General features: G+C 47.7%; 1 protein-coding gene across 1 annotated transcript in view; it reads left to right on the top strand.

The window, feature by feature from the left end:
• Window positions 1-10,212: 10,212 nt before the first annotated feature.
• Window positions 10,213-27,726, top strand: part of LOC144935820 (zinc finger CCCH domain-containing protein 7A-like) — a 35,852-nt gene continuing 18,338 nt past the window's right edge. The window contains 13 exon segments of the mRNA XM_078862608.1: window positions 10,213-10,230; window positions 14,159-14,263; window positions 15,447-15,486; window positions 17,341-17,538; window positions 18,555-18,713; window positions 20,404-20,481; window positions 21,549-21,600; window positions 22,688-22,838; window positions 22,840-23,425; window positions 23,576-24,086; window positions 25,013-25,069; window positions 26,329-26,372; window positions 27,011-27,116. Of these exon segments, the coding sequence (XP_078718734.1) occupies window positions 14,196-14,263; window positions 15,447-15,486; window positions 17,341-17,538; window positions 18,555-18,713; window positions 20,404-20,481; window positions 21,549-21,600; window positions 22,688-22,838; window positions 22,840-23,425; window positions 23,576-24,086; window positions 25,013-25,069; window positions 26,329-26,372; window positions 27,011-27,116 (2,050 nt within the window). The 5' untranslated portion in view covers window positions 10,213-10,230; window positions 14,159-14,195.

Below are 27,726 nucleotides of genomic sequence, written 5' to 3' on the forward strand. Positions count from 1 at the left end.
TTATTCCCCTCGGCGCGGCCTGGCTCCGCCCTGGCTCCGCCCTGGCCCCGCCCTGGCCGCGCCCTGGCCACGCCTCCCTTCTAGAACCCACCAGAGGGTCCAGGGGCTTCCCAATGAGGTCTTCCGTGACCCTTGCCCCAGTTCCTCCGCCCTGCCGGCACACGGCCGTGTATATGCTCAACGGCGCGTGCGCTAACTTGTCCACCGCAGTTGCTGCTGCTGGACAGCAGTCGGCGTTGTGTCACAACAAAAGTATGAAAAGTTATCAGATGGAGTCCACATTTTGCTGTACTGCCTGCTTCTGGCAAGCCAGGGTATGGCAGCTCGACGCTGACGGGAAGGGTGTTTTGCAACATTTGAGTGAGCCACCAATTCTTCCCTCCACAGTACATGTACTGGATGACAGGCATGCACAGCCACCACCGATATTTTATTCATACAATCTCAGTGTAGTGTCTCTGCGGCCGTCTGGAATGCTCTTCCTTCCGATATTAGGAAGCCACTGGAGCTATGCACTTTTAAATCACCTAGATTGAAAACGCGTTTATTAAGAACTGCTTTTTGTGTTTCTTATTTTGTCCTTCCCCTGCACCTCTGATTCGTAAGGATACGTAATGGTGCGAACGAAGTTAAACGTACATACATTCTCTACACTTCGACTGCTGCAGTTGAGGAATCTGCAGACCCGGATATTTGAGATGTGACGCGTCTACTGCTGCAGTCGAGGCATCTCTTGCACTTGTAAACTACACCGTCAATGCGAGCGTCCACCGAACATCACACAAAGTACTTGCCACACATGCTTTGCTTGCCAACTTGTTTGTGATCACGAACATCGGTGAACGTGTGGAAATTTTAGAAAAGTTCACGACTCTGGAAAACCATCACGCATTTCCCATTCACGCAATTTACAAGCACATTGCTGGTTATGAATTTTCTGAACTTACAGTGTACACGTTTTTTTTTATTATACTTGGGCTGCTTGAAAATGATAGGTAAAATGAATGTCAAACTATTTTACTCAATTTCAAGATCTGTAACATATTGGTGGACCTCAAAGTGCTAATCCCATTTAAAACGTTACACTCTATGCAGTAAGACCTAGTCAGCTCTCAATTATCCAGGGGCAATAGGGGAGGTGTGGTCAGGATAAAAAAAACTAATTCAAAACGTGAAGACATTTTTTTTAGGCTATAAAAGCATGTTTTTCGCACCTCTGATTAGCACGGTGCGAAAATAGTTCAACATACATAAATACTGTACACCCATCCGTACATTGTGGGTGAAGACATATCTAATCGACGTGGCATTGCTTCTTATAAACGAAAAGGTTTGTTTGCCAACTTGTTTGTGATCACGTGGGCACTGAACCACTGACCCTCAGAGAGTTGATGAGCGACTAATACTTAAGCCAGTGTGTGAAGAAAGATCATTCAAATATATTTTTTCTCCAGCATGGATAATCCACAACTATAGGATAATCCGCCCAGGGATTATAATGTTCGAATTTACATTTCAATTGACAGATTTTCCTGGAGTTGACCTTCTGCGGGCAACTCCGCGATCGTTGCCATGAGCACAACCTTTGTCCGAAGTGGAGCCACCACTGCCGTCGACTGGTTCCGGCCATGGGAACGTGGAATTTCCACGAGGGTTTCCACGGCTCAAGGCTGCCAAGAGAGGTGACCACCGCGCATGTTTGATGAGAGCATTTTTCGAAATCATCAGAATCATTTCGCAATAAGGCATGGTGACGCATCACTTCCTTTTTCGGAACTCCGTCTCGGACACTTTTGAGCCGACGTCATGTCAGAGAATGCCCTCAAGATGACATCACGGACAGGATGCCAGCGTCAAAAGGTTATGTTCTGGGAAATGTAAATGGAAACACATTTACAATATAATGTAGTTTTGTTTTTACGCATACAGTAGTTTTTTATCGAGAGGATTTTGTCCAAAATTTGTTTCCACTTAGAAAATGTTGGCAACAATTATTGCATTGCTGAGCTGGCTAACTGAAGGAATGGGGCAGAGCAAACCCGCATAGATTAATTGGCCAACGTTAAATCTAAGACTTTAAAAATAATCCTTATGAATTATGCGCGTAAGAGGATCATGGATGTGAATTTCACATCGACGACCGAAGTTTTGATTTCTGTACGTTGGATATGATGGTTTGTACAAACCCTGTGGCACCACGATACGCATTGCTAAATATAATTGATTCCTGAGTGCTCAGTGAATTCGTGGCAATGTGATGATCGATATATGCAGCATACAATATAATTATTAATAGGAATCTAACGATCATCCCTCATGCTTCTCTGTTAGATTCACGCCACACTTTTGTTTTCAGTCATTTGTTTCGGCCCCGTTTGTAATCGATATATTTTACACATGATTGATTATTGCACCTACGACTCTTTGCATGCACTGTGAGTGTGAGAATCAGTGCTTAGAGATGAATGTACGTAACGTTTCATTTCCTTGTGAGTAATTGTCTTCGTTCGATATTGATACCCAGTAAACATGGCAACGGGGGAATTTATCAAGCGGGGATGTTATTGATGTTATTGATTTTCCTTCTTGAAATTCGATTAAAATTTGAGATTCAATTGAGTACAATAATACCCCAGTTTATGCGTTTATGAAAGGTGCGACAACGAATAGAAATGTAAATCAAATGTGTTTCTTTCTCTGTCTCTCCGAGTTAAACAAAGACAACGAAGGGATTGGTGAAGGAGGCGCGCATCTTCATCCGAGACGTACCCAAAACGTCACCATTACATTACTAAAATACTGTACTCAACACTAGTGTACAGCAAGTACAACTTTAACACGCGTTATACTGGGCACAATAAGATACAGGACACTATAAAACTAAATCATAAAAAATACTGCACGTAAATAATACAGGAAACTCTACAGTACATTTATTTATAGGCGACGCAAAGTGAGTCGGTGTGCAGGGTAGGCGGAGGCGACGGATGATTGTGAGTTCCACTAAACCTCGAAACGCCGTAATTGTATTACGAGCAGCAAAACTGCACTAACTCTTTCTACTCAAGACCCCTCGTGGCTCGCAGGACCACGACTTTGGCATCTTAACCACCGTGCATTATAACAGTCGACCCTTCCCGTTCATCAGGACCTCAATAAGGGGCCGTCCATAAATGACGTCCGTCCGTCGTGCTGGGTGGTGCTGGGTGGGGAGGGGCTGGGTGGGGAGGGTGGGAAGGGGCTGGGTGGGGAGGTGCTGGGTGGGGAGGGGCTGGGTGGGGAGGGTGGGGAGGGGCTGGGTGGGGAGGGTGGGGAGGGGCTGGGTGGGGTGGGAGGGGTGGGGCTGGGTGGGGAGGGGCTGGTCACCCCGTGGTGCCCTGATAAAACTCAACGTTTAACCTACTCACGCCGGCTTGTGCCCCCCCTCACAGTCGGCCATATTTGCGGAATACACCACGCCGCCGTTGACCCTGGCCATTGACCGAGCAACCCAACGTTCCTACCAGCTCCCTCCGCAGGAATGTGTTACAATTCGAGTGTCGTGACGTTTCGCTTGTAATTACATCAAACAGCATCATCGGAGACATTTCCCGCAATTGTGAAGAGATTCACCTGCTTCCGATCGTGTTAAATTGAGTAAACGCAAGACTTGAGGCCAAAACCATTCAAGCAAAACACTACCGACGATAATCGCGAAATCGTGATATCGCGATATACCGCAACAACGACGATTATCGCGGCTCTGGCATTGCACGATATATCGCAGAATCCACTTCCGGCGGAAGCGGATCCGAGGGGGTGTGGAGCGGATCCCGCACTCTGGGCCCGAGGCCCCCCCCCTTGCCTGGAGGCCTCTGCCCGGGAAGCGTCGCCTGCCTCCCGCAGCCGAGCCGTGCCGACACCGCTGGGAGCACGCGCGCCTCGGACTCAGTTGCCCCTCCCGAGTGTCCACACCCCTCTTCCCCTCCCCCCCTTCCACTGACTGCTGCTTCTCGCGACTGTGAGTACACAACCTCGGTGGTTGACGAGGAGGTTCTGGTGATGATGTTCGCGAGGTTGGTTGGGTTGGTGGTGAGCGGCATGATGTTGTGAGCTTGATCATGCCCGGGTTGTTGTTGTTGGTGGTGGTAGTCCATGAAGACGACGTCTCTCTGTTTGCTTAGGCATGGCGAGTCTTTTCAAGGCTCACCACAGCCTCTAAATCTAGTCACGCTCATGACTTCCCGTGCCTTTATTAACTTCGCCATTCGTAAACTCGCCTGTCGTAATCTTTAGCAATTCGTGCGCACGAGTGATGGATGCTTCAGAAGTTCATGTTGGGATAGTGACTTTTAATTTCTTCCGAGTTTCCGCGCCTTCGTTACTCAATCGCTACCATTAGGTAACTTCGTATGCCAATTTAAAACAAACTGGACATTAGAAATAACTATTTTATATTCAGTTCGCCTTCAGACAACTTTCGTGATCCACTTATATCTATATGTAGCCTCTCCCATGTATGTGCTATGAAGAAGGACCATTGCCCAAAACGTCGACTTATATAAACAGTATACATTTTTTTCTGTTGGGGCAGTGCAATTGAAGAATGCGTTAAGTTTCTCAGTTCCATAGCAGTTCGTGGGTCTTCATTGTCGTACATGTCATTAAGATAGTTGCTTAGCAGCTGCTGTGCCTACATAACAACAATAGTGTCACCACACGCGCTTGTGCCAGGCTGCGTGCACTTTACGGCCACCGGAATTGTTGAAGGCTCGCTGATATGAAGAGGTCACGGGACAGACCCAGGTGTCATGTGTTGACTGACTGAGCTGACTGGCAAGAGGGCCTCACCTGTGCCCCCTACTGTGGCAACTTGCTGTGCTTTAGCCACCAGGCGCTCCGCTCGTTGTTGTGAGCGATTTACAGTTGTGTGTCATTGATGTCACTGGAGCTTTGGTGTTGCTGTGAAGAGTGAGTGAGAATGTTTGAGCATCATTAAGTTCATCATCATTGCTTTACATTTGTCATCAACTTCAGCACCATCATCTTGGGCGTCGGGGTGGCAAAATTTTAACTCTCTCGCCTGGTATGCGGTGGGGTCGTAGGTTCAATCACGACCCTGACACTTGTATAATTGGAGTTTGCATGTTCTCCCCGTGGTTGCATGGGTTTTTCTCTGGGTCCTCCGGGTTTTATAAATGTCCACGTGATGATAAGCCACTTCGTTGAGCTATCGTTTGTGATAGCCAGATTGCTTCTGTAAAAGAGCTGTATAAGCTCAGCGGGCCTTACCTGGCCAAATAAAAATAAGTTCAATAGTTTAATCTTCAATAGTGGCGTCGCCATGATGACAAGTGAACATTTCTGCTGAGACGGGGTTGGGTGAGGTTGTCTGGGTGGTGGTGTACAGTGGGAATGAATTGTTGACTTTTGCACGTGGCACTTTATTTAGACTGGCACACTCACGCGTGTTTAAGAGGGCCTTTCGATGTGAATGTCTTTAATAGTTTCGTGAAAATAGAGATTTATTTTTCAAGTTACTTGCACGATTTTTATTTTGATCTCACACCCCACCCAATCACCACACTTCCCACATCATCACATGTCACTAAATCTAGATTGGAAACTCATTTATTTTAAATAGCTATTTTTGATTTAAAGCTTTCGTGACTGCAGGGAAATCCAGAGAAAATCCACAGAAAGAAAATTTTCTTTCTGTGGATTTCACACCTGATGATGATTGCTTGTGTTGCAGTCGAAACGTCGTAATAATTTGTATTGTTTAACATTTATATAATTTTATTATTTCCCTTATACGTGACTTTACCGAAAGAACCAAGAATATAGCTATTTGTGTTTAGTTTGTTGACCTTTTTCCCTGCACCTCCCATTAACACGGTTGGCCATGTATGGTGCGAAAGAAGTTCAACAATACTAAAATCTCCCCTCCACCTCCTCGCGTTCTCCCTCCCAAGCCTGCCCTTCATCACGCTTCAGCAGCCACAGCAAGAAACACTGTTGTCTGCACTTCTTCAAGGGAGGAAGTGCAAAATTACACAAACCCTGCCCCGAAGCCTTCTTGTGGCGAACATACCTCGACATTGGTATTTACATATTTAACATATTGTTGCCATACGCAGAAATAGAATTGCTCACGTAATCTGCACATCCCCCCTCCACCCGCTTGATGACAGGGGACAACGTGTTCTGTGGCTGTAACAGTTGGTAAATGTGTGTCACCAATTGGGGGCCGTAAGGCAGCATAAAACACATTCCTGTCACTCCACAGGCTGCAACACTGCCACCAGCGACCTACGAGGAGGGTAGTGCAAGCCCTTTATGTTAGCACCGTGCGTAGCCAACCGTGCTAATCCGAGGTGCTGGAGGACAACAAACTAAATACAAAAACTATTATATAGAAATTAGTTTTCATTGCATCGCTCCAGTGGCTTCCTAATATCGCAAGGAAGAGCGTTCCATACGGCCACAGAAGCGCATTTGAATGCGTGCGATGCGGCGGTGACCGTCTTTGTTCGATGGCTAGGCAAAAGCTGCTGCGTGGACGACGGGAGACCGCGTGATGGTGTATGCTCCTTCGCGAGATCAGCAAGTTATTGCGGTTGATTTGTGGGAAGGCCTTTGTGTGTAATGAGTGCTTAGAGCAGTGAGTTCAACTCCTCTGCAACATGGCTCCAGTTTTTGTGAGACATCGACTTCAAAAATGTTTCTCCTTCTGTTCAAAGGACTCATGCCTCTTGTTGATTCTTTGATTCCATCTCTTTAATGGCCTGCTAGCTATACCCTTTGTCCACAATTCTGGGTGGGGAGGGGCTGGGTAGGGAGGGGCTGGGTAGGAAGCGTGGGGTGGGGCTGGGTGGGGAGGGGCTGGTCACCCCGTGTCCCGCCCTCACAGTCGCCCATATTTGCGGAATACACCACGCCGCCGTTGACCTTGGCCATTGACCGAGCAACCCAACGTTACTACCAGCTCCCTCCGTAGGAATGTGTTTTGTAATTTTTTGAAGCATAATTTTCACAATTGAGGCATATCATTGTTATGTAAACATTTACTGAATACTAATTTTGATCTCAGAGCTTTGATTTTGTCCACATTTTATTTATTCAAGTCCAGAAACATTATTTTTTTATACTGTGAAGAGAATGCGTCACTTATTCAGACATAACATCTGGGACGTCCTCATGTGAATGTTGTTTTTTGTATCCTGGGGTATATGATGTTTTTGCTGGACAGGTCTGCATATGATTTGTGATTTCGTCTTGGTCGTGTTATGGTTTTGCATTGTAGGTTTTCTAGTTGGAATCATGATAGTTGGAATCATTGAGGGGAGAACAGGAGAGAACCCCCCACACATTTGAACGGTGGTTTTTGTATTACAGAGGGATATTTGAATTGGGTCCTTTTGTTTTTTTTTGGCAATCAAACAACATTCTTGGATTAAGAAGTACTTCAAATCAGATTCAGGAGCTCTTTTTTTACAGATATCCAGGAAGGTTAGAATAGTTCAAAACACGATAGGAGTGTAATGTATTGGTAAGGCAAACAAATAACTTTGAAAATAAATAGAATCTCCATAGCAACAGTACACCTTCATGTACCGTCATGTCAAGATGCAACAAACTCTGACGCCTCTCGGGCTGCGGGCACAAGTTGTGGAAAGCTTTGAAGTAAATGTTTAGTTTGTGACAAAGTTGACCTTTTTTGTAAAATTAACAATTCAGACCATTGAGGCATTACTACAGGATTGGGAATGACGTCGAAAGGAAGCTCCGTGGCAGAGGTGAGGCTCAGTGGCCCAGGTGAAGCTCAGTGGCCCAGGTGACGCTAGGTGGCCCAGGTGAAACTAGGTGGCCCAGGTGAGGCTCAGTGGCCCAGGTGAAGCTCAGTGGCCCAGGTGACGCTAGGTGGCCCAGGTGAAACTCAGTGGCCCATGTGAAGCTCAGTGGCCTAGGTGAAGCTCAGTGGGCCAGGTGAAACTAGGTGGCCCAGGTGAAGCTCAGTGGCCCAGGTGAAGCTCAGTGGCCCAGGTGAAGCTAGGTGGCCCAGGTGAAGCTCAGTGGCCTAGGTGAAGCTCAGTGGCCCAGGTGAAACTCAGTGGCCCAGGTGACGCTAGGTGGCCCAGGTGAAATTAGGTGGCCCAGGTGAAACTCAGTGGCCCAGGTGAAGCTCAGTGGCCCAGGTGAAGCTCAGTGGCCCAGGTGAAGCTCAGTGGCCCAGGTGAAGCTAGGTGGCCCAGGTGAAGCTCAGTGGCCCAGGTGAAACTAGGTGGCCCAGGTGAAGCTCAGTGGCCCAGGTGAAGCTCAGTGGCCCAGGTGAAACTAGGTGGCCCAGGTGAAGCTCAGTGGCCCAGGTGAAACTCAGTGGCCCAGGTGAAACTCAGTGGCCCAGGTGAAGCTCAGTGGCCCAGGTGAAGCTCAGTGGCCCAGGTGGAACTAGGTGGCCCAGGTGAAACTCAGTGGCCCAGGTGAGGCTCAGTGGCCCAGGTGAAGCTCAGTGGCCCAGGTGGAACTAGGTGGCCCAGGTGAAACTCAGTGGCCCAGGTGACGCTAGGTGGCCCAGGTGAAACTCAGTGGCCCAGGTGAAGCTCAGTGGCCCAGGTGAAACTAGGTGGCCCAGGTGAAACTAGGTGGCCCAGGTGAAACTCAGTGGCCCAGGTGAAACTCAGTGGCCCAGGTGAAACTAGGTGGCCCAGGTGAAACGCAGTGGCCCAGGTGACGCTAGGTGGCCCAGGTGAAATTCAGTGGCCCAGATGAAGCTCAGTGGCCCAGGTGGAACTAGGTGGCCCAGGTGGAACTAGGTGGCCCAGGTGGAACTCAATGGCCCAGGTGGAACTAGGTGGCCCAGGTGAGGCTCAGTGGCCCAGGTGAGGCTCAGTGGCCCAGGTGAAACTAGGTGGCCCAGGTGAAGCTCAGTGGCCCAGGTGGAACTAGGTGGCCCAGGTGAAACTAGGTGGCCCAGGTGAAGCTCAGTGGCCCAGGTGAAGCTAGGTGGCCCAGGTGGAACTAGGTGGCCCAGGTGGAACTCAGTGGCCCAGGTGGAACTAGGTGGCCCAGGTGAGGCTCAGTGGCCCAGGTGAGGCTCAGTGGCCCAGGTGAAACTAGGTGGCCCAGGTGAAGCTCAGTGGCCCAGGTGAAACTCAGTGGCCCAGGTGAAACTAAGTGGCCCAGGTGACGCTAGGTGGCCCAGGTGAAGCTCAGTGGTCCAGTTGAAACTTAGTGGTCCAGGTGAAGCTGGGTAGCCCAGGAGATTTGGTATTTAAATCAGAATTTCCAGTTTCGTGAGTCGGTGAGCTCAGCTCATGACCATTTAAAAACCGGTTTGATAAACATCCGGTATGCACCGCGTGCGGGGGGCATGTAAAATGGTTGCCTGTACAGGGTGGTCCAGATGTGTTGTGACCCACAATAAAATTATTTTTCCCTTTGTTTTATTAATTTATGTTTTAAATAAACCTTACCTTAAAGAAAATACAGTTTTAGAGAATTAAATGGGGGGGGGGGTCACAAGACATCTGGACTACCCTGTAAGTGTGGATGCAGAGGACTAAAGCTACTTTCTTCGTGATTTCCTGGAATGGCTGCTCTCTGGGAGAGTTTCATATTGGTAATTTCTTCACCTTGGGAAATGGTGCCAATAGCACAATTTAATTAAAACCAATTGGAAACAATTATGACAAATATATACATTACCATAATTACTTTTTGTAACAAAGAGCGAAACGAAAAACACTTCTGAGAATAGGTTTTACCCCTTTATGGCAATACAACATGTGTTAGGATTTTTAAACACCAAATAGATACCCTTCTCAAGGGATCAAGTCTGCATTAACCACACGTACTTGTGGTAAAACATGGAAACAAAGTTCTCCGATAATAATATATTGATTGCCTCTGAAACTGATTGGGCTACACCAGAGACGTCCTTCTTTTACGTCCTTGTCGCACCACGTGTCAGACCAGAGGAACGCCAACAGGCGAATAGTTAATACGAGATAATCTTCTGTCACGTGTTGACGTGTGCCATGCGGGCGTGGTGAGATTGCGACATGATGTGGGCCAAATAGCATTTTCATGAGTCACATTCGGGCTTGTTTCACACAATTGCGTGCAGGTTCTGGGGCTCACTCGGGCGTGATTCGTTCGGGCTCACAAGTGCCGTGGCCAGCAGCTGTGAAGTCGAGTGGCCCTCGTCTCTCTCGGTCGCAAGGCGGCACAATCAAAGGGCAAAGTCAAGTAAGTCCGGGGGGTGCTCGTCCTGCTGCCATCACGACAAGGCTCCACTCTGGATACAGTAAATCTAGTAAATCTCCACTATTTAAGAGCTCGTCTCTTGGAATTTTGCCTCACTGGATACAGTAAATTCAGCTGTGACGGTCCCACCTGATGACGTAGACTTGTGTTGCCTCCGAAACGTCGTGATTTATAATTTTATTTCTATTTATATAATTTTTATTTTTTATTTTTACCTACGTGACTTTACTGAAATAAACCTAAGAGTATCTATCCTGAGCCCTCCGCTATGTCATTCAGGCCTCAACCGAGTCGCACCGCGTGCAGTAGTGAAACGTCAGCACCGAGGACACACGAAGGTGTAGCGCTGACTCCGCCGCTCTCCCCCGTGGCGTGCCGGCCTCATTGAACGAAACACTTGCGAGCATCGTTGAGAATATTTTGATTATTTTGGTGCTATTAATGTCCAAATGATGGGCCACTTTGTTCAGCTATAATTTGTGATAGCCAGGTCGCTTCTGAAAAACAAGTGAATATCTCAGTGGGCTTTGCCTGGTAGGATGGGGATGGTTTCGTTGTATTTTGTATTTGGGTGATTTCTTTACCTTTCTTGTACTTGGCACCAACTATCATGTTTTCATATTGTTTGCGGTTGTAACGTTTTTTCTCGAACCTACTGGACATCTGTGAACAAAGGCTTTATAGCTCATCGGATTCCTCCACTATAAATAAATATTCTGATTCTGAATGTTCGCTGACAGCACCAGCTTCTGTGGTATGAAAGGCTAAAGAGGTGAACTGTTTTTTTCCCATCGTTACGTGTGTGCTAGTCCAGCATGTGTATGGAGGGAGAGGTGGTGCAGCGGTTAGCGCGCTGCGCTACAACCCCCGGTGACCCGAGCTCAATTCCCGCTCACGGTCAACGCCAGTGACTATTATCTGAACCGGTGCTGGGCCTCCCCTAGGTCGACTCGGACTCAAATGAGTACCTGGTGCGGTGTGTAAACATCACCACTGGGGTGACAAAGGCGGACAGGCGTGGTGCTAGTCACCCACCCCCTCGTGTACCATGCCGGCCTTAATAGGCGCTCGCTAACAGCACTTGCCCCAACAGCCTGTTAAGGCTATACGGGGGTCTTTATCTTTGTTGTTTGTGTATGGAGGACGCAAGAAGGATAAGTGTGTTTGTGGGTATAAGCAGGGGTGATTTATAGTGTGGGTGAGTGGATTATTTTGTCTTGCACTGCTATGAGGAGTGTTGTTCATTCATTTTGGATCAGACACTTTACACGTTTGACTTACTGCTTGGTTTATTTTGAGGTGATACACAGCATAGGGTTGTAAACTGGTTATTGATTTTTTTTATAATAATTGTTTACAGAATCGACTCGCAATTCCAGTGGTCATGGAATTGATGATTAGATTAATTTCAATTTTAGCAACAATCGATTGGATTGGCACACAATAATGATTAACGGTTGGCTATGTACATACATACCGCACGGCGCATTCCAATGTATTAGCAATGTTGGCAACCCATGGCATACAAGTAATGGATTTTCACGTGTAATATTATACACACACATGACAAACACAGCCCTGTTTCGGTACACTGCTGCATGAAGGTTTCTTTCCACGCCATGTAGATCATGGGGGCTGTTTGACTCGTTTGACGATACGTCACCACGCCGGTCATTGCAAGTTGTTGGTCAACGGAAAATGTTTTTTTTCTCTCCCATTTTTATTTCTGCGTGCGATTATCAAAAAGACTTCAATAGAAGTGAGCAACTCTAGTGGTCAATAACCGAACGTTAGATTGCCGTCCACTTTGGCTACCACACCCTTTACACTTCCTATTTTATCATGTATTATTTATAAGCACCATTAATTTCCCGTTTTTTTTAATGGCTCCTCTCCACACTGCCGTGCAGGCATCCACAATTCCCAATCCATACTGAATTGTTTGAATTGATATTTGGTCTCCATGTGTATTTTCTGGCACAGAAATGAAAAAAGGGCCTTGTTTCAAACTTTCATATGACTTGTGCTGAGAATTATCTGCACAGGGCATTTATGTTGTATGTATGTTGAACTGATTTCGTACAGTACGTAGCCGGCCGTTCTAATCAGAGGTGCGGGGGATGCTTCGGCATCACCGTTGGAAGGTCGTGAGTTGACGTCGTGGTCAGGGTTGATAAGTTGATTCACCACTCTGGAATGTCAATGCTGGTTGTCTTCAAGGATTATTCCCTCCCACACACGGCACATTTCCACGGCTAGCTTGGAGACTGCTGCTGGGATTGAGCAGCAAGTCATCTGGTTTCTGACTTCGGGACGCCACGTTGGCGGGATGTTAACTACCTCGCCTGGTATACAGGAGGTCGTGGGTATGGTCTCGACCCTGACCCCTGTACATTTGGTGTTGGTGTTGTCCTGGTGTTGGCCACTCACCCCGTCCTGTGCCGTGATGGCCTTCATACGTGCTCACTAACAGCACTTGACCCAACAGTTTGTTAAGGCTATACGGGGGATCTTTGTCTTGTTTGTTATTTATACAACAGAGAGATAACAAGTAGCCAGCCAGGGCCAGGTGGCTCATGGTGCAGCTCGCAATCTTAAATGTTTGCGAGTTCAAATCCTGGCCTGCGGTTTAACTCAGAAGATGGTCGCTCTGGCCTTAATAAAAATAAGCGCCGCTTTGTGTCGAGAAGTCAGCAGTCGTTGTCCCCTGGATAGTTTTCTTCCCTGCCCTAATACGAATGCGGAATATCCACCACTGGCTCAGAGATGTAAACATGAAGTGAGCGCCGCATCAGTGCTCATTTGAGCAGGAAACGCGTTGAGTGATTTTTGCCAATATAATTATTGTTGTTTGTGGACCACACCATTGCTATTTGCCATGAAGAAGGGTGGCGATTGTATTCATTCAGTGATGCTCTTCTTAAATCCACTACTCTTACCATCCATACCTCCACTCGATCCACAGAAAATTATGTTTCTGCAGTTGGATTCTTCCTGTTATTGGTGGAAAATTATTCACCCTAGATCCGTGTTCATTTGTGTATTAGTCACTCGAAAGTAGTCTGCAAATGGTGCTGATTTCAGCCTCTTAGTCACCGCTGTTGTATGAGTTTCGGGGAGTTTCAAGAATGGATGAATTGTGTGGACCAAAGTAATTTCATGAGATAACAAGACCCACTAAAAGTGTCTCTGCATCACCACGCATGAGAGGGGTTTTACTGTTCTGCTATCCCCAGCTATCATTTGTAAATAACCCAACCACTGTTTTATCGGGCCACCAACGCTCATCACATTTCAGTTTAGAGTATCTATAAGTTTCCACGTCGGGGATATTTAGAGACTGACATCACAGGAAAGCAAAACCACCCCGATACGTTATAATGTGCAGCGCGTCATCATACCTGGCCCCTAGCATGTAAACCGGTCTAGGCCACGGGCAACGGGGACTTTTCTGCTGTGTTGTGTTTAACTTTGTCCGCAATAATTTCTAATGTACTGCAATGTTGGTATAACAGTTAATTGACCTTGGAATTATCATTGTGGTAGATCATTGATATTAAAGTTGTGTTTGTAGTGATGAATAATCAACGCAAGTTGCAGTGTTAAGTGGTTATTTGTTTTATTTGTGGTGGTGGATGTTTAATCCAGGCTTGGTGCTTAACTGCTAAATTCAGAGTAGGTACTGTTGCTGTATGTATATTGAACTTCTTTTGCACCGTACATAGCCATCCGTGCTAATCGGAGGTGTGGGGGGAAGGACGATAAACTACTGTTGGTAGCATCGCGTGTTTTAATGACGTTTGTAAATGTTTACGAGCACCGATGCACTTGCCCGTTTCAATTCAGACCTTGCGAACATTCAAAACTGACCAAACCGTTATCTTTGCGTGTCGCTGTTTTGAAACGGCAGGTTTTGTACAGACTGTCTTGGACACCTCGATGTGAAGATGTCCAGCAAGACGCTTGACAAGGCGACGCGAAGCAAGCTCATTGAGGAGGGCCTCTGGTTCCTCCAGTGAGTGTGGCGGTGGGGGGGGTGTGGATGCTTTGCAACTGAAGTCGGTGGCTTGGATTAGCGTGAGAACCGCTGCAGCCGATGAAATTACCGATCACAATCGCGAGATAGCGGATTCGTTTTTTTATCCTTTATATTAAGTTCACTTGCTTGCTTGCTAGCGCGCTTACGACCGTGCAAATCTTTCGGTCGTTTTTTAACCCACTTCCCGTGATCCAATCGAGCTGACATTTTGCACACAGACTCGTTGTGCGTGACAATTTATTTTCGTGAAAATTTTTTTCAAAAATTTTACACTTTTTAGGAAAAAATAAATTATATTTAATTACCAATTGCTTAATGGTGGCAGGCAATCATCTGACCCATAGGTGGCAGCCATCTCAAGCCAGAGGACGAGAGGACTCTAGCCACCACGCATATAAAGGATTTATAGTGAAAAACTTTGTTTTTACGGGTTAATTTTTTAAAGAGATTACGTGCCCTCCGTTCCGTTGGATCGTCAAAACACGTTTGAAAGGGCACCCCCGGAGGCAGTTGTCCCTGTGTGACGCACGTTTAACTCGGCATCTGGCCTGCAGACCGGGTATTGGTCTGCCGTTAGGGTGCGATGATTGGTGTGTGGAGTCTACGTTGGGGAATATGCGGGCACATTATTTCAAATTTGGCAAATTTGGACTTTGATGCTGGCACAAATTGGCCTAATCTTTCCGACTTATGCCAGGAGATTAAAGTGTGCGGTCTAAAACATGTGTCTTGTTCTAAACTACAGTGCTGGATGAAATTCACTTTGTAACTAGTAATGGTTTTTCCACGTGTAGAAATTACAGTTTTTTACCATGTGTGATGTTAACTGCCTTTCCTGGTATACAGGAGGTCGTGGGTTCGATCCCAACTCTGACGCCTGCTGTATATTTGGACTTTGCATGGTCGTGTGGATTTTTCTCTAAAATCGTGCGTTTAGAGTCGTTAGCTGCTATAAATATCCGCATGGTAAGCCACTTGGTTGAGCTATCATTTGTGACTGTCAGGTCGATTCTGAAAGCTCAGTGGGCCTTACCTGGTAAAATAAAAATAGTTTAGTTTACAATTTAGTTTATCGTTTAGTTTATGCCTGCAGTTGTGAAACAATTGAAAATGTCTACGTGTGTTTAATTTGAATTTTGTTCTCGTTTTTGTTTTTCAGATCACCGCAACCTTTTGACGGCTCGGACAGTGAATATGAGGTAGTTTTCTTAGGATCGTCGTTTTGTTTTATGTCAATAACACAATTCACAAATATGATTTTCCTTTGGTAGGGTGCAATCTATTTTATTGCAGAATATATATGTGCATGCTATGAGAAGGTAAAGTAAACAAACAGCCCTTTATCATATCGACTGCTCCTACAGTTTTTTTGACAATATATATTTGACCATACCTCACCATGCCAGTTTATTTTGTTGTATACCTTACAATCAGTCCCCTGGTCAGTTGTGTGGTTATAATCCAAATGGTTAAATTTAGACTCAAGGCTTGGTCAAACTAAAGCGTGGAATTTTCATCGGAGAAGTTTTCATCTTCTTGGTTCTTTCGGTAAAGTCACGTAGAAGGGAAGTAATAAAATAATAAAATAAAACATAATAAAATAATTCTCACGACGTTTCGGCCACAACGCAAGCTTGTGCCCGCCCTCACAGTCGGGCATATTTGCGGAATACACCACGCCGCCGTTGACCCTGGCCATTGACCGAGCAACCCAACGTTCCTACCAGCTCCCTCCGCAGGAATGTGTTAACTAAGTACACTGGTATTTTATTCTCTTTGCCAAACAAATCAATCGGTAGACGAACACAACTGATGCACCATCCTAGGGCGTTTATTAAATGCTTTCTTTCAGACAATGTTTTATTAAATGAAAAGGCAATAGAGAGGAGGGTGGAGTGCATTTGGAAAATGGAATTTAGTAATGAAGAGTAACAGACCACAGTATATTTAAGGCAAGTACATTTCCGATCAGTGTGGGGTTAACCATTATGATGCATGGATTAGAAACATGGACACTGCCAAATATTGCCTCTTAAGGAATCAATAAAAAAGGCCCTTAGTTCAGATTTAAATAACATGGAGCGAACTGCAGCCTTCCACCTCTGCTTCATGAGGACGTGGCTTGAACTATAAAGTAGTGTGCTTGTATGCTGTTTATGCACATTATATGTGGGTGATGTGTTGATGTGACATTTAACCCTAAAGGAACGAACAAATCTCTACGAACGGGACAGAAATAGAAGAAAAATGTTTCGGACAATTTGGTGAAATGAAACCGTTTTAACCGAATCGTGCCAATTCATTGATTCCCACGTGGTTTGGAGGTGGAGGTGGGCGGGGCAGAGTTTGAATCGTTATAGGCCTAGCACAGGGGTCGGCAACCAAAATAACAAGAAGAGACATTTTTGTTTGGATTCGGTACAAAACTCAATATTTCAAAAGCCGCAATGCACGTGAATAAATACATTGCATACAGTAGAACCCCTCTTAATGACGGTAATTGGTTCCACGAAACCGGTCGTTAAGTGATTTGGTTGTTGAGCGAGTCAGGGAAATACATGTTTAAGGCTTAATTTGTTCCGAAAGCATAGAAAGTCACCCTTTTTTACCTAAAAAAACTTACTTTGTAATATTTCATCAATGGACATTAATACATAAAGATACTAACAACATTATAAACACGTGATATTAAAAGAAACATGGTTAATCAATCCATTAATTAATATGTACTATACCTACAACAGCCCGTCGTTAACATATTGTGCTCTACGGAGGCTCGTCGTTCAGCGATTAGTCGTTAACAGAGGTGGTCATTAAGAGGGGCTTTACTGTACATACATTATGTCACGAAGCAGTTCTTAAAGAGCCGCATATTTCCGACCCTTGGCCTAGTCGCAGGAGATACGGTCACGGCAATGTCTGCGCACGCCATGCGCTTACTGCTAACCTGGCAACGCCAACCAACGTGCCCCCCCCCCGCACCCCTCCGTGTACGTCGAACCGTTTCTGTGCCGCCAATCGTCTCTTTTGCGTCTTCCTCGGCCGGCGCCCAGGGGTTCCTGCGCAAGCTCGTGTCGTGCCTGTGGGCGGACGGGGACGAGCTGTACCGCGCGGGCGACGCGGCCACGGCGCAGCGGCAGTACGGGGAGGCGCTGGACGTGGTGGAGTACATGGAGAAGGAGGGCCTCCACTGCCCCAACTTCGTGAACGAGCGTCTGCACGTGAACCGCGCCGCCTGCCACCTGCGCCACGTAAAAGACGCTGCTAAGACAAAGATCCCCTGCGTAGCCTCCTCTTAAACCCTTTCCCGTTCCGATGACGTACGCGTACGTTGTGAGTTATTCTTCCGATTGTCTTTTAAACAGAGTTGCTGGGCACAGGGCCACAACCGAAAGAAAAGCTAAAATTAAATAGCTTTATCGGTACCGAGGCTACCACAAGTTCATGCGGGAGGGCGTGTGGCACAGTTTGCCGCCAGCTATCACAGAGTGCGGTCGTGTCACTACAGTTCTCTGCGGTGAGGACAATGTTTTTAAAAACGACGGCGCTATGCCTCTCTAAATGAAATGAACACTAACCGCTTCCGCGTTCTGCGATTTAGTGGTGAACGAGACCCACCCTGCAACTTGCAGATGTCTCGGAATGGGAAAGGGTAAACAGACTGTTGGGGCAAGCAAGTGCTGTTAACGAGGAGCGCAGAAGAAGGCCGCCACGGCACACAAGGGGGTGGGTGCCACGCTCGGCCGCCTTTGTCTCCCTAGTGGCGACATTTTTACACATCTCACTATGTACCCGTTTGAGATTGAGTCGACCTAGGGGAGGCTCAGGACCGGCTCAGATAAGCGTCACTGGTGTTGGCCGTGAGCGGGAATCAAACTCGGGTCACCGGGTTAGTAGTGCACACACACACACACTGCACCATGCACTGTCTTGTTATCAGTATTCTGATATCTTGTGGTAAGTTGAGCATCTCAGCCTGGTCACCAATGACAACCAAAAAAAACATGAATCTTGTCGCATGTGTGGGCTTGCAAATAATTTGGCCATCCCAAGCAGTCACCGCGTTTGTTGGCAGAGCATTTTGGGGTTTTTTTCGACAATGTTTCGTTGTCCTCGATTGCGACGACTGAACACGCAAAAAGGCGAATCGATAAATAAGCACGGTTGTCAGGACCGCAGCGAGGAGCTGGCCGTCACGCGGGGTTGACGTGAGCGAGAGATCTCTTTACCCCCCACCCCCCCACCGTCTTCCTCTCCCGGAAAACAGAACGACTTCAGCAAGGCCCTGGAGGACTGCGCCCTGGCGCTGAAGCTGAACGAGAAGAACGCGCAGGCATGCTACCACAGGGCGCGAGCGCTGCGCGCCATGGGCAGCGTACGCGAGGCCTACGACTCCGTGGTCATCTGCTCTAAGCTCATGCCGCAGGTGAGGGACGACTTCTGGGAGGGGGGGGGGTCCGTACGATGGGCGGAGCGCTCTTTTGTTGAGTGGCCCCTTCAGCAGCCGCAGAGCTCATCGCAGTAACGGGAACTTAACGGTCCGAGGAGCTCGCTCGTCAAGCGTTGGGGCGCCACGGTGGCTAGATGTTAACTCCCTGGTATGCAGGAGGTCATGGGTTCGATCCTGACCCTAACTCCTGTATATTTGGAGTTTGCATGTGCTCTCTCCCCGTGGTCGCGTGGATTTTTCTCCAGGTCCTCCGTTTTTTTGCTCCACATTTAGTAACATGCGTTTAGAGTATTTGGCTGCTATAAATTTCCACATGATAAGCCACTTCGTTGAGCTATCATTTGTGATGACCAGGTCGCTTCTAAAAAAGAGCTGCATATTTATATGAGCCAATTACTCTAAACGGGCGTTTCTAAATGTGAAGGGAAAAACCGGAGGACTTGGAGAAAAATCCTCGCAATCACGGGGAAACCATGCCAACTCCAAATATACAGGCATCAGGATCGAACCCACAACCTCCTGTATATAAGGCGAGGTAGTTAACATCTCATATGGAGAGACTGTAACCCTTGGACAGTTGCGTTTAGCTGGTTTTAATGAACAAGAAATGATCATGGTTTGTATTTGCTGTCGTGGGCTGAGACCTTCAAGGCACATCACTTGAAAAATGCGTTTAATCGCGCGTGTCTTACACTAACGTTCGAACCTGTGATCTCACTGATGCTGACACATTTTTATAAAAGGTGTGAGCTCCCCGAGTCATTCAGCCACCTCCCATGAAATATCACTGAAATTTAAAAAATATAATTACTACCCTTTTGAACATAACCTTTCGTTCCCTTGTGTAAAGGGCATAAACTCAATTTATACAGTTTTTTTTATACCAGATGATGCGCGTCATCTGTTCTTTATGCCATCTCTCTGCACGTATGTGACACCACTTTGCCAATTCTTTCTGTCTTCTCTGGTCGGATGGAACCGTCCAGAATTCGCATATGTATGTTGAATTTTCTTCACACCGTACGTAGCCAACCGTTGGAGGTTGACAAAGCCAATGAGCACTTTGGAGTCAATTAAATGACTACTGATTTGTGGGAACTCATTATTGGGCATATTATTAAGATACTAGCCTTGCCATGGGAATATGGAATTTCTGCTGGCAGGCACATGGCGACTATGAGACAAACACCACCTCAGTATCCATTTGAGCACAAACACCTTGACCTTTGACTTAACATTCTGGGGTTGGGGCTCGGGGCTGGTGTAAGTCGTTTTCCAGTTATGATGTGGAGACTTTGGTTGGCTGATGTGTGCTGCCCCACTTTTATTCCCATTGCCTTTATTTTCATTGCCAAGGATGACATTTTAAACGTTGCGTTCACTTTTCACTTTCCCATCGCCTTGTCTAGCCACGCAGATGCCATAGGGAAGTGTTCTTTACATATTTTCAGAGGAGGGGCCACTTTTGCCGATAAGACATCGGTCTGAGGGCCACCACACATTTGAAAACATTGGGGTTTGACAGCACGAAGATAGGGGGCGTGTTCACATTTGTGTTTTGTCCGGGGCCTTGCACATCAGTGGCCCACGACAGGCCTTGCAATGAAGGACTTTGGCGTAGGGCCCTCTGTTCGTCATCGATGTCGCTCGTTCTCCGCATGCTCAGGATCAGCAGGTCATTGCGCTGATGCAGGAGCTGGCACAGGCGTTGGGGCTGCGTCTGCGCAAGGCCTACATAAGCCAGGTAAAGACCGTTCTTTGTCAACAACGCGCCTCTCAAAAAATGCATCATCGTCATCTACCCGTTGTTACCTGCGCGTGGTAGAACGTGCTGACGTGTTTGACGCAGTGTCGCGGCAGGCGTGTTGGTTTGGCCACTGGGCGGGCGTCTTTTAAAAACGGGTTGTGCAGTGAGCCGCGTGCAATTAAGAAAAAAATGTCACGTAATATTACGACTACAAATGTGACACGCAGTTATGTTTGTATTGTTTTAGTTGTATCGCTCGCATAACTGATATTGTGTGGTCTTTCACATAATTTTTTCTCTGAGAATTTCCATCTCTGGCTCAGGACTGCCAAAGTTAGGCTTTGGGGCCAGAAGCACATGCCAACGCTGAAGTACCACAGGCTGTTGGTTAACGGGCACGCCGGGGGGTGTTTTTTTGTCATATGTTGGGGCGTGAGTGAATCCACAACATTTACTCTTCAAACACACCGGCGGGCCGAAGAAGTAACTAATTGGCGTTTTGTTAACGTGACACATTTTTTACTGATTGTCCGTGTCGGGTGGTGGAGGGTTGCGACACATTTATACTTACAGGATATCGCCCAAAAACCATTATTATGAATAACCCTGCGCTTGTATACTTGCAGTTTGCATGTTCTCCCCGTGGTCACGTGTATTTTTCTCCGGGCCCTCCGGTTTTTCCCTCCACTTTTAGAATCGACGTGCGTTTAGAGTATTTGGCTGCTATAAATGTCCATTTGAAAAGCCACTTCTCTGAGCTATCATTTGTGGCCAGGTCACATGTGAAAAAGAGCAGTATAGCTCAGTGGGCCTTAACTGTAAAAATACCAGGGGTCGAATGATTCCCTTCGGCAATCTCATCTACAGTCCTACGATGCAACTTGACTTTCAGTTATGTTTTCTGAAAAACAAAGCTTCAAACATTTGTTGTACAGTCCGTCAGATACATATATATATTAAATATATGTCTACGTTTAAAATATAGCATGTTACTAATGTTGGTTTTGCGTCTTTCGAGCTGACGGCAGCGTGGTTAATTTGGGCGTTGACGCGAGAGCGTGCAGGCTTCTGGGGAGAGGCAGGCGATAAAGAACGACATTGATGACGTCATCTCAGGTGAGGTTGCCCCCCCCCGCCCGCCTCCCCGCCCCCCACCGTCACCGTGGGTCAAAGACCCCCCCCGCAGTGGCTGCAGCAGCACTCGCTTGACATCCTCCTGACATTGTGTAGATTTCTACATCAGCGCCTTACTCAAAGGCGCTTTACAAACGAGGGTAACATTGTCCATAAGATGATAGTGGTTGAGACGAAGAGTTGGGCTTGCTGTCATTAAAGGGTGGTGGGTGTAGTTATTGTGACAGGAGAACAGACTGGAGAGGTTGAGGGGTTTGGGGTAGTGGTAGGGGTTGGGGTTGTGATAGGGGTTTTACCCAGCCTCAATTGAACATACGACCAGTTGCTGTGGTGAGATGTTAATTACCTCGCCTGGTGTGCAGGATCGTCGGTTCCATCCCGACCCTGACGCCTGTTGTATATTTGGAGTTTGCTTGCTCTCCCCGTCCTCGTGTGGATTATTTTCTGGGTCCTCCGGTTTTTCCCTCCACATATAGAATCGACATCACGCGTTTATAGTTTTTGACCGCTATACATTTCCACGTGATAAGCCACTTCGTTCAGCTATCATTTCTGATGGCCAAGTCACTTCTGAAAAAGAGTTGTATTAGCTCAGTGAGCCTTACCTAATCAAAGAAAAATAGTTTTATAGTTTTCAGTGTTTTCCCCATGCAACGTCTGAGGCTGGAACCTGCATTTGCAATGTGCTTGGAAACATTGAACCATTCTTAATGAGCACACGTGTATGAAAAAATATTTTTTTATAATAATAATAATAATAATGTATATATGTATGTCTAACTTCTTTCAAGCCGCACGTAGCCAACAGTTTAGGGCACCTTATATTTATCTATTTATTCGTAGATCTTTTTTTATAAGGTGCCCTAAAGAATGGATCTCGGAGTGCCATGCAAATAAAAGAGAAGAAGTGACGGGTAACCGGACAGCGAGAGACTCATGAGACTAGCATCGAGAACGAGATGGAGAGAGAAGGGCTTTTTCAGTAGGTGATGGGGTCTTTAGGCAGGACTTTGTACTATTCAATAATCATCGCTTGTCTCCTGTGCGTGTGGTGACCGCCCCCCTGCAGAAGATGAAAATGTGCAGCCCATTCCGGAAACGCGAAACGAAACCCCGGTGAGCAAAGCCACCCTGCCGAGCCAGCAGTGCAATGGAAAAACCATCACCAAACCGATCGGCGGTGGTGGCGGCGGCGGTAGCGGAGTTACCGGCGGCAGTGGTGGGGGGGGGCAGCAAGGCAGCCACCGCCCCCGCCAAAACCAAGGGCCACAAGGGAGGCAGCGGAGGCAAGGGGGCACTGGGTGGCTCGGCGCCGCCGCCGCCGCCACTCCCGCCGCATCAAGCCGGGCCGGGGCTCGCGGTCGTCACGCCTGCCCAGACACGGCCTGCCAGCAAGGTGGGCCCCACGCGCAATTTCGCCACCGCCGCCACCACCAGCGCCGCCGCCGCCAGCGCCGCTGCCAGCGCCGCCGCCACCGCCAGCGGCGTGCGCGTCAGGGAGGCCCCCAAGCCAGTATTGGTGTTTCCCGCAGCGGGGAAGAGCGGCGCTCCTACCAAGCCCGAACTCGCGCCGTTGAGGCCCGGCGACGCCGCGGAGAAGCCACCCAATGCGGCCGTGCCGGTCAAGGAGACCCCGCCGGGCCTGGTGAACGGCTATGGGGGCGGGGGTGGTGTGGGGGTCGGGGACAATAAGCTGCTTCCTCTTGCTGTGGCTGAGAGCGCGACCTTCAACACCGCGGAGGATGAGATAATCGGAGAGGACTTGGACGAGCTGCTGGACATGGTGTCTGAGGAGTTCTCTATGCAGGTAACGGGGTCTTCCTTTGTGCAAAGCACGAAACGATGGCTTCGATCTTGCAGTCGCCCGCCTATGCGGCAGTCGTATGGCTTAAACTCGACAAGCATTATTTGGGGGCTTTAAAGGTCAATGTGACGGATTGTTTTGTGTATGCTGCAGGGCCTACAGTCGCATTCCATGCAGTTTCCTGCGGGCCTTCAGAACTCCCTGCCCACGCCTCCTCAGGGTCTGTCGATGCCTCATGAAATGCAGCTTCATCAAGGCCTACAGATTCCCCAGGGACTTCAACAAGGCCTGCACATGGCCCACGGAATGCACGTGCCCCTTCACGCGGGACTGCATATCGCTCTCCAGCAGGGCCTGCCCCACGGTCTCCAAATGCCCCCGACCATGTTCTCGCATTCCGGAATGGCACACGGTGGCGGGCCCATGCTGCACCAGCATCACCAGCAGTTTCACCAGCAGCAGCAGCAGCAGCACTTGCAGCTTCACCAGCAGTTTCACCAGCAGCAGCACCAGCAGCAGCAGCAACAGCAGATGCCCCCTGGATTCGCCGAACGAGCGGCCACCTCCTCCTCCTGCAGGGGCCTCGACTCTTTGGATGACGTGTCCACCGCCCTGCCTGTGCTGAGGGCCACCGGGGCCTTCAGCAGCGGCCCCATCGCCTACGGTGAGAGCCAGCGGCATTGAGGGCCCCGCATTGAGCACTTCCAGACGTGTATTGATTGAATTATTTATTCATTCATATTTGAACTCTTCCTCTTTGGGTCTTTCGGTAAAGTAACGTAGATAGAAAAATAATAAAAAATCACGACGTTGCGATCGCAACACAAGCAATCGTCTTCAGGTGTTGAGGCTTTTTTTATTTTGCTGGTGAGATGAATAAAATTCCATTTGCCAAGAGCACACCACCTCCCGTTTTAGAGAAACGGCCTGTGGAAGATGACGTCGCAGAACTACTCCCGAGCTCCCTTCAGTTGCCTCTTGTCTACCCGAGGTGGTGCGGCATCTCACTCGCACTGCCCGCTGTGTATAGGTGGTCTTTGGATGACAGCCGGGAGTCGTCAAAAGCTGAAAATATGCCAAATTTAGTGAAAACCAAATGCAGCATCATGGGCGATATAGCCCAAGCGTTGGTAACTGCTGAGACATGAGCTCATTATCCTTGAGATCCTGGATTAACCACAGGCGGTTAGCTGGATTCGAACCCGGAATGTCAGCGTCGCCGGCGTGTTGCTCTCGCACACAGCTGCCTGACCCAGCTGGTTGTAGAGCTCTGGGGCTAACCATGGGCTCTCTATTGTTTATTGCCCCACCTCCTACTAATTACACGAGCGTGGAACGCCAGTCGACCAGTAGACTTGGAAGACACGCCCGTACGCCGAGATACAAAGCAAGAGGTTGATTTATTTAATTCTCGGTGAGTGTTTTTTAGAACGAGTTATACAGAGCTGTGATATTCCAGCCTGTTTCTCCTCGCCCAATCTCTACAACAAATCCGACAGTACATATAATATGATGCCATTCCACTTTGGCCTCTGTGCTAGATACTGATGATCTGTAATCTGTAGTGACAGCCATCATTTCTGTTTGCAGATGGAGGTCCAGGCCGGCTCTATCCTGAAGGATGGCCCGGTCACATCCTGCAGGAAGGTAAATAAACTAACTAAACTATGAACTATTTATATTTTTACCAGGTAAGGCCCACTGAACTGTATATCTTTTTCAGAAGCGACCTGGCCACAATTGACATGTTAACAAAGTGGCTTATCACCTGGGAAATTTATAGCAGCCCAAATATTCGAAACGCACATCGATTATAAATGTGGAGGGCAAAACTGGATGACCCAGAGATAAATCCACGCGACATGCAAACTCAAAATATTACAAACGTTAGGGTCGGGATCGTTGAGTTCACCCGTCAACGCTGTGCTACCACCGCAGACGGCGCCACGTGTTGCCCAGATAGACGATCCCGGTGGTGCATCGGACACCGATAGATGATCAACATCAAGTAAAAGTGTGTTTAGGAAAAGTGAAAGAGCTGTACACAGCGCATACAAGTGTACCCCGCAGAACCAGCGCAGTTTCGCTGGATTGCTATTCGAACCCCTTAATGAATTTAACATCACTCGGGGCCTCGCGAGCAATGTGTGACTTTCCGCGGATGTACATACGTATGTATGTTGTTGAAATTCCTTCGCATCGTACGTAGCCAACCGTGCTAATCGGAGGAGTGGGGGAGGGATACAAAAAGCAGATGAACCGCACATGCCTCAGGCAGCACTCAAGAGGCTTCTAGGAGCACATGTCCCTGTAGTTTTGCTGCCACTGCTGCTGCCGATTTCTTAAAGCAACTGTCGGATACTTTTTGCCGTGCCTGGGAAGTGTGCCTATCCGTCCCAACTGCAGTTCACTTGTGTTCACGAACGGGACAAAACCCCTTGATAACCAAGCACGATGAAACTTATCACAGCTTACCAAATACCAGCGCCCATATCTGTACAGATTTTTTTTAGCAACAAATTTGTTTGGAAAAAAAGTGTTTTCTGTTCGTTGCTTATCAGTACGGATGTACTTGTGTGTTTGAGTGCATGAGCGGGTGTGAGCGTGTGTGTGGGACGCGCGTGTGCGCGTGTGTGCATTTGTTTCTGTGCACACATTTCTTTGCAAAAGTCTTAATTTTCTCACAAATGAAAGCGTCCTTAATTGTCTGGCGGTACAGTCACAACATGGGGTGCAGGGGTGAATGTTTGTATTGGCAACAGTAGTTGCTTTTTAGTTTTATTTAGAAGTTGACATCTAGCAGATAAGTGTTCCTCAGAGGTTGTAATGCTTCTATTTATTTTAGAGCGGTCAACAGGAGTAGTGTTTCTCTATTAATGCGATTTTTTTGTTACGTCTAATGACAGGGTTGGTGAATGTGGTGGCGAATATGAACTCTGCCGACATTGTGGTAAGTTTTTCTGTTTGCACGGAATATATGAGAACACGTTTCCGACGGGGATGTGCGAATATTAATGTGCCACTTGTTAAAAAAACTCCCCAGTGCCTCCTGCCCCAATAGTAATAATTTTTTTTTCCAAATTTGTTTTACAAACTCTTCAAACACCAGACGCATCGACACGCACCCTGCATCAATTCTATCCCAAACTTTGTATTTGTCTCGCAGACTAAGGGATTTCTACTTCAGTCCCTTTCTATTACTTCTTAATGTAGGTGTAGACGACATTTTTTAGAGGGTTGGCTTACACAGAGTGCACAAACAAGTTAAAGTCCAAAGCGACGGGTGGTCTGCACTGACGCTCACCACGCGCGCCGCCACCAGACCGAGTCGTTGTTTTGGTCGTGGCGTGTGGCGTCGCTCCACGTGTATGCCGAAATTAGACCATTCGGTCCAACCATTCGGCTAATGGCGAATTACTAATATGGCGAAAGCGCAGCCGTACCGAATGATCCCAAATTACGAATTATCAAATACCGAAATAACGAGGTTTTGCTGTATATATATAAAAAATGAGTTAAGAGTGCTCATCTCGGAAGTTCACAGTGATTCGTGCTGCCTCTGTGTGTGCTCTGGCTGGCGTGTGGCAGGCCGGTCTGGCGGGGCCCGGCTGGGCCGGCGTGCGCATGGGCAACAACCCCCTGGCGGAGACGCACGACCTGAGGCAGGCGTGCGATCAGTGCTTCTTCTCCTTAGGTGCGGAACCGCGGGGAGCACGGCGCTCACACCGCCCGTTGTCGCGCACCGCGGCTGGCGGCGTTTACACGAGCCTCTGCACACCCGGCGCATCTCACTCGCACACACACCGAACTGACAGCGCACGTACGCACACACCTCGGCTCTCGTACACCTCATAGCTCTCACACACACACACCTCACAGCTCACACGGCGCGCGCACACACACACACCCGCGGTTTGCATTACAAAGTAGGAGAAATAAGACGACTTCTTAACATCAAAAATATTACTTTGTTTTTGTTATTTGTGTAAGTTGAGTAAATGCTTTATTCAGCAATAACGTATTTAAAATAATCTACCAAAATAATGATTCGATTGCAGCCGACTCACTGGTTTTTGGAATAAATAATGCGGATAGTCAGATTGTCATACGGCCTTGATATCGTGCGTGCAGTCAGAGCCGGCACAGCGTGACGTGTTTATTTCCCCGTGATGCTCAAGTGCCTTTAACACGAGCGTGTACCGACAGCGAGGCTCAAGCAGCCCTGCCGCTAGCGCTTAGGGACACCGTTGTGCGTCTGCGATAGACTGCCACCAAGTGCAGCTTGTACGTACTTTGAACTTCTT

Source organism: Lampetra fluviatilis, chromosome 1 (assembly GCF_964198595.1).
Source record: "Lampetra fluviatilis chromosome 1, kcLamFluv1.1, whole genome shotgun sequence".
Classification (NCBI taxonomy): Eukaryota; Metazoa; Chordata; class Hyperoartia; order Petromyzontiformes; family Petromyzontidae; genus Lampetra; species Lampetra fluviatilis.